The sequence below is a fragment of the Pseudochaenichthys georgianus genome, unplaced genomic scaffold, assembly GCF_902827115.2.
Source record: "Pseudochaenichthys georgianus unplaced genomic scaffold, fPseGeo1.2 scaffold_867_arrow_ctg1, whole genome shotgun sequence".
Taxonomy (NCBI): Eukaryota; Metazoa; Chordata; class Actinopteri; order Perciformes; family Channichthyidae; genus Pseudochaenichthys; species Pseudochaenichthys georgianus.
This window is the reverse complement of record NW_027263407.1, coordinates 19154-32500: the sequence shown is the minus strand read 5'-3', so window position 1 is coordinate 32500 and position 13347 is coordinate 19154. Positions and strand designations below refer to the sequence as shown.

Genomic DNA, 13347 nt, shown 5'->3' with positions numbered 1-13347 from the left:
AGTAGTAGTAGTAGTAGTAGTAGTAGCAGCAGCAGTAGTATTAGTAGTAGTAGTAGTAGCAGCAGTATTAGTAGTAGTAGTAGTAGTAGCAGCAGTATTAGTAGTAGTAGTAGTAGTAGTAGTAGTAGTAGTAGTAGTACCGTACCTACAGGGTAACTTGGAGAGGGTCCGAGTCCGACCCTTGTTAATTAACTACAGGGGTCCCTCAGGGCTCTGTTCTTGGTCCCCTCCTCTTCTCCCTGTACACAAACTCGCTCGGACCTGTCATTAGCCCGCATGGTTTTTCATACCACTGCTACGCTGACGACACCCAACTCATTCTGTCCTTCCCCCGCTCAGAGACCCAGGTCGTCGCTCGCATCTCTGCTCGTCTAGCTGACATCTCTCAGTGGATGTCCGCTCATCATCTCAAGCTCAACCTCGACAAAACTGAACTGCTTTTCCTTCCGGGAAAAGATTGTCCCTCTCTTTACCTGACTATCAACATCGGCCCCTCTGTTGTTTCCCCGACTCAGACTGCAAGGACTCTGGGAGTGACCCTAGATAACAACCTGTCCTTCACTGCAAACATCGCTGCTACAACCCGCTGCTGCAGATACACGCTCTACAGCATCAGGAGGACGCGTCCCCAGCTGACCCAGAGAGCCACGCAGGTTCTGGTCCAGGCTCTCGTCACCTCACGCCTAGACTACAGCAACTCCCTCCTGGCTGGTCTACCTGCATGTGCCATCCGACCTCTGCAGTTCATCCAGAATGCAGTGAGGGTTAAGGTTTGCTATCCTGGCTCCAAAATGGTGGAATGAGCTCCCATTGACATCAGGACAGCAGAAAGCTCACACACCTTCCGGCGCAGACTGAAAACTCATCTCTTTCGACTCCACTTCGAGCGATAGAATTACTAACAAAGAACTGCTAACAGAGCACTTATATACTAACAAAGGACTGGCTTATCTAAAGCCAGTTGAGTAGCACTTGAAATGCTTAGCGCTATGAAACCTGATGTACTTTATGATTCTGTTTTCTTCAAGGTTGTGTCTTCCTGGTCGAACGCACTTATTGTAAGTCGCTTTGGATAAAAGCGTCAGCTAAATGCAATGTAATGTAGTAGTATTAGTAGTAGTAGTAGTAGTTGCAGCAGTATTAGTAGTAGTAGTAGCAGTAGTAGTAGTAGTAGTAGTAGTAGTAGTAGTAGTAGCAGCAGTAGTAGTAGTAGCAGCAGCAGTATTAGTAGTACTAGTACTAGTACTAGTAGTAGTAGTAGTAGTAGTAGTAGTAGACTAGTTAAAAGAATAACAACTTCCCCCCACCTGAATGAATGGCTGACAATTCTAAGAAATGTGTATACAATAGTAAAAAGTACATATCGTAGCATACGTATCTGCTACGAGGGAAACTTTGAAAGAAAGATGGACACCACTGGTGGAGGTAATAGGAGGACATTGGAATGTTCAATTTCTTGGATTTGAGACCTTAAACATGTTGGACCCCTTGTTAAAGAAACTGTTCATCTAAATTGGAATACTATTGGATGTAAAGGGGGATGTGAGAAAATAACTAATAAAGAACAAGTTAAAAAAAGAATAACAACTACTTAAACGTGTTATACATTTGACATACTATAGATATATAGATACATCAGTGTCTCTAGAGCAGTGCTTCTCAAAGTGTGGTCCGCGGACAACTGGTGGTCCGTGAGCGCCCCCTAGTGGTCCGTGAGTATATTGGTAACATTTCACATTTTAAATAAATAAATACATTTAAGTTTTCCCCACTCTCACGGGAATATGGAGCGATGGAGCAATGGAGCGAGCTTAAGTTTCACTTTCAATTGCATGATATAGCCCAGCGCAACACCTTCGTCACACATTTTGCCACTTGTTTGTACCATTTTCAGGCGATTTATAATCTGTTCTAGAAAAACGATGTGAATTTGGATATCTGTGGAGTGTTTTTATATTGGTTAAGTGGTCCTTGGTATGAAAATGTTTGAGAAACACTCTAGTGCAATTGAACGAATGGAACACTAATAAACATGCAATATTACAGAAGCTTATTGTTGTCCCACTATACTCTGAGAAGTATAAGGAGGTGTGTGGCACAGTGGGTTGTGCGTTGGTGATGGGATCAGGTTCAAACCCCTCTGCAGTCAGCATGTCGTTGTGTCCCTGAGACTCTTCACCCCAAAGTGCTCCTGTGGGGATTGCCCACAGTATTGAGTATGTAAGTCACTTTGGATAAAAGCGACTAACAAGTGTCATGTAACGTAATGTAAAAGTATTTCATAACTAAAGGCGAGGAAGGCACTTCACAGAGTGAGGTTAGCACTCTGTTTAACATGTACACATACAAGGACTTTACTTTAGTGTCTGCTGCTGAGAACTTAAACAATCTAAACAAATAAGATGCAAAGTAGATATACGAGGATAAAAAAAATATTTAAGAAACAATTTAGCATTACAAACATATGCTAAAGACAAGACACACCAAATTTAAATGTAACTATACAAATAACCTTAAAAGCTCGAAAAACAAAAACACTTAGGACATTGAGTATATTGCAAACTACAGTGAACTATATTTTAAAGTGGAGGGCTGTGCAAAAAGCAGTCAGAGTTGAGCTTAATAAACTGTCCCTGAGTCTGCAGGTCTTTGTCCTGAAGCTCCACCACAGTGTGTAAACGTAACTTTAAGGTGCATTTAGTAACAGCTAGCAAACTGTATGTGCAAAATCTGGAATCTGGAGTTGAAAAGTGTGCATTTAAATTCATAACGTCACGTGTGTGTGTATAATGTCTGTTTGTGAGTAAAATTACGGAGCTTTTCCCGGTGCACCCACCTGGTTAAATGCTATTTACACTCAGTCAGATCATCGCTGCTTCACTGTATATAATTATAAAACATTATAACAGATACAGAGCTATTTGCAGGGAGAAATCCTGGTAAAATGGGAGAGAAACAAAGCAGCTGTAACACTGACAGTCGGAAGCTGCGTCAACAATGAGATGCGTTCATGTGCTCACAGTAAAGTAGTTAAGTACACTTTTAGAAAAGAATGGTGCTCAGGGTGTGGCTATAAATGATGTTTTTTGGTTTATTTATTCACAAAGCAATCTGTCCTGATTACTGTTGTCAGTACAGACATTAACATTATAGCAGCATTTGCATTTTAAGTCAAATTTTGTTAAAGAAAAAAGTCAGAATACTGAAGAAAACTTTTTGAAAAAAGCCCAATTTGTAATAAAAAAAAAAAAACGTTATTCTCATGTAGCCCTAATCGTCTTTGGTAAAACTTTCTGCACACATTGTTAAAATATTTAAATATCTGTCATATCGTATCACTTAATCCTCTCAGGTACACTAATCTCCCAGGTTTCCCTGAACGCAGCACAGCCTCGTTGGAAAAACCAGGACAACCCTCCCCATCCTCCGAAAACTCAGGGAGAGAGAGACGGTGGGGTGGAGTCCGGAAACATGGCCCAGATCTAACATCCCTGCAAAAACACAGGCTTCTAACAACTTTATTTACATCACTACGAGCTGCGGATATTATTCCTGATATTACATATTTTCTATCTGGATTGAATCTACACATATAACCGAAGATGTCTCGGGGAGTGATCCAGCCCAGCCAGCAGAAACTGGCCGAAAAGCTGACCATCCTGAACGACCGAGGCGTCGGGATGCTCACCCGGGTTTACAATATCAAAAAGGTTCGCACACACACACACAAATATCCCCATAAACACATACAATAACAGTATATGTGAGAGAGTGGCAATATGAACGCGGAATGCCTGATGAGCTAGCAGTGGGTATAGCCTTAGCAGCGGCAGTAGCATTATAGGAGTAGTAGTGGTGGTAGCATTAGCCCGGTAGTAGCTATGGTTGTAGCAGCGGCAGTAGTAGTGGTAGCATTAGCAGCGGCAGTAGCATTCTAGTAGTGGTGTCAGTAGCAGTGGTTGTAGTAGCATTAGCAGCAGTAGTATCACTGGTATGTTACTGTTAGCATTAGCACGGTAGTAACTATGGTAGTAGCATTAGCAGCGGTAGTAGTAGCATAAGCGTCAGTAGTAGCACTGGTTTTGGTAGCATTAGCACTGACGGTAGCATTAGCAGTATCCCATCGCTAACGGCAGTTAGATACATTCCATACACATACTATGTATAGTAATAATAACAAACATATTCACCATCGTTAATACTACCATTCCAAACTTGAATATGTACTTACGTTGATCTAAATAAAGCGTCCCTTCTATCCTTAAGCTAGTCGCGTTAGCTTGCGGTAAAGTAGCCTCCAACCTCTAGGAAATTAGCCGGCCTTCGAAGCCGATTTTCGGACACTTTCTCACTCTACAGTCGCTCTATTTCAGGCTTCATGCGACACTGAGCGAGTCTCATCGCAATGAGCGGAGCCCCGCCTCTCTCTATATACATACACCGTCGGTTTTGCTATTTAAACTGGTTTTACGTTTAATTAAACACAAATATAGACGTGTTGTAAACAGTATAGTTAACGTGTATCAGTTAATTTACAACCTAATCTGGTACATGAAGCTCCTTTAGGTGTTATCGTGCAAATTAGGCCTGCATTAGCAACGGGCGTCGTCTCTGCTCCATCAAAACACAGATGCTAATGCTAACAGCTAATGGTTACAAACAGAAAGGTGTTATTACAAAGTACGTTTACATATACACATTTTCTTTGGTATAAATGGTGCATAAAGAGACACAGAAAGAAGATATAGGAGGAAAAACAAATAGTGCTATTATACAAGCTAATATGATGTGGATAATTGATGTTTCTCTACACCTGAGCTTATATATAGCTACGTTTAGCTGGCTTATTTAATGTTAAGTAGATGAAGCTAAGAGTATTTAGTGTCATTATTTTGCAGTTTATTCCATAAAAGTGACGCATGTCAACAAACACTCATAGCAGCACCAGAGGACAGCTTGAACAACTACCCACAAACACATAAACAATACTATTAAAATGTAATATGTAGATATATATGGTTAAAGAAATAACACAAAGACCTGTATCTAGCAGGTGTTTAGCTCTCATAATGTGAACAATATATACAAATAATCATTTATGTTATTTATTTACCACAAATGTATGTGTTTTTTGCATTTTAAGCCACTCTGAGTGACATGCACATGACATCTGCTGCTTAAAAGTACTGTATAGCATTGCGTTAGACACATGCATATAACATGTATTAATGTTACTGACTCCTGCTTGTGTTGGAACAGTGGTTGTGTGTGGGAGGGAAAGAGTAGTGGGTCTGTTTGTGTGGGACTGGGAATGGATGATGAATATGATGAATACATAGAGACGAGAGAAAGAGGCAGAGTAGATAAACCGTCTGAAAGCCCAAACTGTTCATTTCCATTGGAGCTGTCCTCTACTGCTCAGCATTCAGTGTTCAAGGAAAGGGTGTATGTCGGTGCTTCTATGATCATCAGCTAGTTTGATTTCACAAATGTAAAAACAAGTCAGAATTCTTAATATAAGACTCATTAAAAAGTAAGAATTCTGAAGAAAGACCAGAATATTGATTGAAAAATAACAATGAGAGTTCAGAAGGGAAAAAAAGTGAGAATTTATTTCTGTGAAAATCTCAGAGTTTTGAGAAGTCATAATTCAGAAAAAATACTGATTTAAAAAAGTATATATATATATATGAATTAGGAAAACACTGTGGTGACAGTTCGAAGAAAAAAAAGTTGTTGAAAAACTCATAATTCGGAAAAAATACTGATTTTTAAAAAAAACTGAACTTTTCGAAAAAGTGTTGGCAAAAATCTCAAGATTGAGAGAAAAAAATCATAATGCTGAAAAAATCAATCTTGTGAAGAAAAGTCAGAATTAGGGAAAAAATGTTTATTGTGAAAATCTCAGAATTTTGTCAAAAGTCAGATTTCTTATTAAAAAAAAATCTGAATTCTGAAAAAAAAATCTGTATATTTTAGAAAAAGTCAAAACTCATCCTGTGTATTTATATTCTCTGCAGACGGTATGAGCTGTCAGACAGTCATTTCTCTCTCATTACGCCCTTCCTCTTCTTTCTTCTGTCCCTTCATCTTCATATCTCTCCTGATCTTCCTCACCATTAGAGTTATATAAATAAACACATCCATGCGCTCTTTCTACCTTCAAAATGTCTTCAGCATCCAAAAACTAGAAAGCTCCCAAAAATAGAAATCAAAGAACCGGGATTATAATCTGTGAGACGATTAGTAAGTAGAGACACTACATACTGATATACACCTGAACATCAGCAGGAGAGGACTCTTTAAAGTAGAGACACTACATACTGATATACACCTGAACATCAGCAGGAGAGGACTCTTTAAAGTAGAGACACTACATACTGATATACACCTGAACATCATCAGGAGAGGACTCTTTAAAGTAGAGACACTACATACTGATATACACCTGAACATCAGCAGGAGAGGACTCTTTAAAGTAGAGACACTACATACTGATATACACCTGAACATCAGCAGGAGAGGACTCTTTAAAGTAGAGACACTACATACTGATATACACCTGAACATCAGCAGGAGAGGACTCTTTAAAGTAGAGACACTACACACTGATATACACCTGAACATCAGCAGGAGAGGACTCTTTAAAGTAGAGACACTACATACTGATATACACCTGAACATCAGCAGGAGAGGACTCTTTAAAGTAGAGACACTACATACTGATATACACCTGAACATCAGCAGGAGAGGACTCTTTAAAGTAGAGACACTACACACTGATATACACCTGAACATCAGCAGGAGAGGACTCTTTAAAGTAGAGACACTACATACTGATATACACCTGAACATCAGCAGGAGAGGACTCTTTAAAGTAGAGACACTACATACTGATATACACCTGAACATCAGCAGGAGAGGACTCTTTAAAGTAGAGACACTACACTACTGATATACACCTGAACATCAGCAGGAGAGGACTCTTTAAAGTAGAGACACTACATACTGATATACACCTGAACATCAGCAGGAGAGGACTCTTTAAAGTAGAGACACTACATACTGATATACACCTGAACATCAGCAGGAGAGGACTCTTTAAAGTAGAGACACTACATACTGATATACACCTGAACATCAGCAGGAGAGGACTCTTTAAAGTAGAGACACTACATACTGATATACACCTGAACATCAGCAGGAGAGGACTCTTTAAAGTAGAGACACTACATACTGATATACACCTGAACATCAGCAGGAGAGGACTCTTTAAAGTAGAGACACTACACACTGATATACACCTGAACATCAGCAGGAGAGGACTCTTTAAAGTAGAGACACTACATACTGATATACACCTGAACATCAGCAGGAGAGGACTCTTTAAAGTAGAGACACTACATACTGATATACACCTGAACATCAGCAGGAGAGGACTCTTTAAAGTAGAGACACTACACACTGATATACACCTGAACATCAGCAGGAGAGGACTCTTTAAAGTAGAGACACTACATACTGATATACACCTGAACATCAGCAGGAGAGGACTCTTTAAAGTAGAGACACTACATACTGATATACACCTGAACATCATCAGGAGAGGACTCTTTAAAGTAGAGACACTACATACTGATATACACCTGAACATCAGCAGGAGAGGACTCTTTAAAGTAGAGACACTACATACTGATATACACCTGAACATCAGCAGGAGAGGACTCTTTAAAGTAGAGACACTACATACTGATATACACCTGAACATCAGCAGGAGAGGACTCTTTAAAGTAGAGACACTACATACTGATATACACCTGAACATCAGCAGGAGAGGACTCTTTAAAGTAGAGACACTACATACTGATATACACCTGAACATCAGCAGGAGAGGACTCTTTAAAGTAGAGACACTACATACTGATATACACCTGAACATCAGCAGGAGAGGACTCTTTAAAGTAGAGACACTACATACTGATATACACCTGAACATCAGCAGGAGAGGACTCTTTAAAGTAGAGACACTACATACTGATATACACCTGAACATCAGCAGGAGAGGACTCTTTAAAGTAGAGACACTACATACTGATATACACCTGAACATCAGCAGGAGAGGACTCTTTAAAGTAGAGACACTACATACTGATATACACCTGAACATCAGCAGGAGAGGACTCTTTAAAGTAGAGACACTACATACTGATATACACCTGAACATCAGCAGGAGAGGACTCTTTAAAGTAGAGACACTACATACTGATATACACCTGAACATCAGCAGGAGAGGACTCTTTAAAATGCTTACAGCATCTCTTTTCTGGCCTGGTCATGCCTATGGTGGCCCTGCAGGGACAGTAGCTGCAGTCACACATGTAAAGTTAACCTACAGGGGAAAATAATGACAGGGTGACATTTAACGAAGGTTATCCCTGATTACCGGGGGCAATTTAACCCCTCATTTGTAATTTTAATGGAATCTTTATGAGCTTTTAAGGAGAAATTGCCGAAGACCTCCATAAATTTCTCATGGCCTGAATGGCAAGTTCCCCTGGGGGAAAAAAGCACGACCTGATCTTTATGGCACCGTTGATATATTTATATATACAGTATTTGATTTGAAATGGCACACTAGGAGCAACATAAACCTTTAGCTTATCGGTGGTGACGTGAAGTCATGTGACCGTGCTGTAGTTCCTTTATAGCCCAACATTAGCCACCTTTAGCTTAGCGGTGGTGACGTGAAGTCATGTGACCGTGCTGTAGTTCCTTTATAGCCCAACATTAGCCTCCTTTAGCTTAGCGGTGGTGACGTGAAGTCATGTGCCCGTGCTGTAGTTCCTTTATAGCCCAACATTAGCCACCTTTAGCTTAGCGGTGGTGACGTGAAGTCATGTGACCGTGCTGTAGATCCTTTATAGCCCAACATTAGACGCCTTTAGCTTAGCGGTGGAGACGTGAAGTCATGTGACCATGCTGTAGTTCCTTTATAGCCCAACATTAGCCACCTTTAGCTTAGCGGTGGTGACGTGAAGTCATGTGACCGTGCTGTAGTTCCTTTATAGCCCAACATTAGCCTCCTTTAGCTTAGCGGTGGTGACATGAAGTCATGTGACCGTGCTGTAGTTCCTTTATAGCCCAACATTAGCCGCCTTTAGCTTAGCAGTGGTGACGTGAAGTCATGTGACCGTGCTGTAGTTCCTTTATAGCCCAACATTAGCCTCCTTTAGCTTAGTGGTGACGTGAAGTCATGTGACCGTGCTGTAGTTCCTTTATAGCCCAACATTAGCCACCTTTAGCTTAGCGGTGGTGACGTGAAGTCATGTGACCGTGCTGTAGTTCTTTTATAGCCCAACATTAGCCACCTTTAGCTTAGCGGTGGTGACGTGAAGTCATGTGACCGTGCTGTAGTTCCTTTATAGCCCAACATTAGCCGCCTTTAGCTTAGCGGTGGTGACGTGAAGTCATGTGACCGTGCTGTAGTTCCTTTATAGCCCAACGTTAGCCACCTTTAGCTTAGCGGTGGTGACGTGAAGTCATGTGACCGTGCTGTAGTGCCTTTATAGCCCAACATTAGCCACCTTTAGCTTAGCGGTGGTGACGTGAAGTCATGTGACCGTGCTGTAGTGCCTTTATAGCCCAACATTAGCCACCTTTAGCTTAGCGGTGGTGACGTGAAGTCATGTGACCGTGCTGTAGTTCCTTTATAGCCCAACATTAGCCTACTTTAGCTTAGCGGTGGTGACGTGAAGTCATGTAACCCTGCTGTAGTTCCTTTATAGCCCAAGATTAGCCTCCTTTAGCTTAGGGGTGGTGTCGTGAAGTCATGTGACCGTGCTGTAGTTCCTTTATAGCCCAACATTAGCCTCCTTTAGCTTAGCGGTGGTGGCCTGAAGTCATGTGACCGTGCTGTAGTTCCTTTATAGCCCAACATTAGCCGCCTTTACCTTAGCGGTGGTGACGTGAAGTCATGTGACCGTGCTGTAGTTCCTTTATAGCCTAACATTAGCTTCCTTTAGCTTAGCTATGGTCACGTGAAGTCATGTGACCCTGCTGTAGTTCCTTTATATCCCAACATTAGCCACCTTTAGCTTAGCAGTGGTGACGTGAAGTCATGTGACTGTGCTGTAGTTCCTTTATAGCCCAACATTAGCCTCCTTTAGCTTAGCAGTGGAGACGTGAAGTCATGTGACCGTGCTGGAGTTCCTTTATAGCCTAACATTAGCTTCCTTTAGCTTAGCTATGGTCACGTGAAGTCATGTGACCCTGCTGTAGTTCCTTTATATCCCAACATTAGCCACCTTTAGCTTAGCAGTGGTGACGTGAAGTCATGTGACTGTGCTGTAGTTCCTTTATAGCCCAACATTAGCCTCCTTTAGCTTAGCAGTGGAGACGTGAAGTCATGTGACCGTGCTGGAGTTCCTTTATAGCCCAACATTAGCCTCCTTTAGCTTAGCAGTGGAGAATTGAAGTCATGTGACCGTCCTGTAGTTCCTTTGTAGCCCAACATTAGCTTTTTAATTCAGAAACCATAAAGTAGTGTTAACATGTGGAGATTATTCTGCTGAACTTAAACGTGTAAATATCATAAACGTTGAGATTATTTTCTGCAGTAATCCAAAATCAAATGGAGGAATCCCATTGGACCAGGGAGATGCTGCCTTCAGGGTCCAACTCAGAAATACATCATCGCTGCAGCTCTTTATTCGACTTCACCCCAGGGCCTTTTCATTTGACCACGTACTTCCCCCTCGTTTCTAACAATCACTTGAAAACCCTTTAAATCACAGCTCAGTATAAATTAGCGACTCGTGTCTCTAAAACCATGACCTGATATTTTTAGACGTGCATGTTTCGTGCTTCAGTGAACGCTGCATTGAGCTGTTACTAAGCAACAGGAATGTGAAGCAGATACTGCAGCCAGTGAATACTGCAGAGAAAACACACACACACACACACACACACACACACACACACACACACACACACACACACACACACACACACACACACACACACACACACACACACACACACACACACACACACACAGTGTAGCATGTATACAGTCGTGAAAGTAAAGTATATATTGCACAGTTATTTACAGATGTCTCACAGTATTTGAATAGCAGACAGTATTAATCTTGATTATAAACAGTATATATATATACATTTATATATTCCACAACAGATGTGTTATAGTCTTTGTTGTTATCCAGTCTGTTTGCCAGCCCATCGAGTCCTTTGTGAACCCGGAAATGTTGAGTACCCCAAAGTGTAATGTTAGAAATGTATATGAATCCAATTGTGACATTTTCAGGATCAGAAATGACAGTTTTAACCAGAAAGCGGCCATATCTCTTCTCTCTGTGGGCTGATTTCACGACCATGCGCCCTGTTGAGACCGTTGGATATAGAGAGCATTATTACCTCTCCTGTGGACAATTTATTTTCAAATAAATAAGCAATTCATATATAGACCAGATCACCGTAGTCCAGCACAGGTAAAAAGGTCACAGTGACTAGCCTTTTCCTGGCCTCAAGCGAGAAGCAGGACTTGTTTCTGAAAAAGAACCCTAGCCTAACCCTCAGTTTTTTAAGCAGGTTATTGACATGAAGTTTAAAAGAGAGACAATCATCAAGCCAGATACCCAGGTATTTGTAACAGGCAACAACTTCAAGTTTTGTTCCTTGCGTAGTTACAATATCTAAAACAGGCTCTGGTGTCTTTTAGCTTTAGAAAGAGCATTACCTTGGTTTGATCCACATTTAAAGAAGCTTTAGTTCAGAGAGCTGAGTCTGAATAGTGTTAAAAACAGCCTGTAATTTAACACCAGCCTCCTTAACGGTGGGACCTGCACAGAACATCACGGTATCATCCGCATAAAAATGTAAAGTAGCTTCATCCACATTATCACCTACACTGTTAATATATATGGAGAATAAAAGTGGTCCTAAAACAGAACCTTGTGGTACACCATTAGAAATCTGTGCAATCCAAATTGCAAATGATCCAGAGTCCCTTAAAACTTCAAAATCGACACCCAGAACACTAATATCGGCCTCTTTCTGGTTAAAACTGCCCTTTTTGATCCTGGATATGGATTCAGCATCCTCATTAACCTCCAGAGCCACTCAGAGAACAACCACGCCATTTCTGTTTTCCTGTTGTTCACATTAATGCTGTTTAACACACCTTGTGCTAATTGTGTAAACGACCCAGCAGGTTATCATCCAGCAGTTTCTATGTGACCCTAAATACACATTTCTAACACAATGTGGGGGTTTCAACATCTCCTTGTTCACACTGTTGCTAGGTAGACTCATCTGTCGGGTCAGAGTCACTTTGTGTTACTCTAAGAATCTAGCGCCACAACAATGTGATCACATGTCTGCGCAGCATGTGCTGTTCTCTGTGTTGTGTTGAAACAGAACGGCTGTCCTTAACTGACCTCTCAGAAAAGTGTGTGTGTGTGTGTGTGTGTGTGTGTGTGTGTGTGTGTGTGTGTGTGTGTGTGTGTGTGTGTGTGTGTGTGTGTGTGTGTGTGTGTGTGTGTGTGTGTGTGTGTGTGTGTGTGTGTGTGTGTGTGTGTGTGTGTGTGTGTGTGTGTGTGTGTGTGTGTGTGTGTGTGTGTGTGTGTGTGTGTGTGTGTGTGTGTGTGTGTGTGTGTGTGTGTGTGTGTGTGTGTGTGTGTGTGTGTGTGTGTGTGTGTGTGTGTAGCAGCAGTTTGTCTATAGGTGGGCTCTTTGTTTTGATTTCTTCTCTTCTTCTCTCCGTTCCAATGCTTCCCCCCTCTCCTATGCAGCAAGGACAAGTTTGGAAGGTTTGCAAAGTTTATCACCTTCCACTGATGAAACCCCACTTCCTCCGCCCTTCCTCTTCCTCCACCCTTCCTCTTCCTCCACCCTTCCTCTTCCTGCTCCCTTCCTCTTCCTTGTGCTCCTCGTCCTCCTCCCTTTATGATCTGTTGCTCCATCACTGTCAGTGTTTACGATGCAGCATCACATGTTTTTCCCCCATGCTTTATTTCAAAATAAGAGCGGTTTTCTTTATTGTAGCGCACGAACATTAGCTCGCCCTTTCACCTGTCTGCAAAGCTAACGCAAAAACTACGTTAGACACAAATTAGATCCAGTTTGTTGTAAGAAGAACGGCTGCAGTGGGATTCAAACCCTCTAGACCATGGGTGTCAAACTCAAGGCCCGGGGGCCAAATCCGGCCCGTGACTTCACTTCATGCGGCCCCACAAGAGCTTGCAAAAAATATAATAGGTTTATTATACGGTTACATGCCGCTTTAGAGAAGCACGTTGCCCATAAACTACATGTCCCACAATGCATCTC

The 13347-nt window shown here is 41.6% G+C and overlaps 2 protein-coding genes across 3 annotated transcripts in view; one reads left to right on the top strand and one right to left on the bottom strand.

The window, feature by feature from the left end:
* The window catches only part of LOC117444641 (dual specificity protein phosphatase 19-like), a 20033-nt gene extending 15498 nt beyond the window's left edge, over positions 1 to 4535 (bottom strand). Inside the window, exon 1 of one of the 2 annotated variants that reach the window (XM_034080086.2) lies at positions 4232 to 4535. The gene's annotated coding sequence lies outside the window, so the exon portion shown is untranslated. Of the gene's footprint in view, positions 1 to 2836; positions 2984 to 4231 lie in introns of those variants that run through there. The other variant, XM_034080085.2, reaches the window with a different exon arrangement.
* Positions 3412 to 13347, top strand: part of LOC117444640 (nck-associated protein 1-like) — a gene marked incomplete at its 3' end in the record, with an annotated part of 29084 nt that continues 19148 nt past the window's right edge. Inside the window, exons 1-2 of the mRNA XM_034080084.2 lie at positions 3412 to 3710; positions 12810 to 12827. Of these exons, the coding sequence (XP_033935975.2) occupies positions 3603 to 3710; positions 12810 to 12827 (126 nt within the window). The remainder of the gene's footprint in view (positions 3711 to 12809; positions 12828 to 13347) is intronic.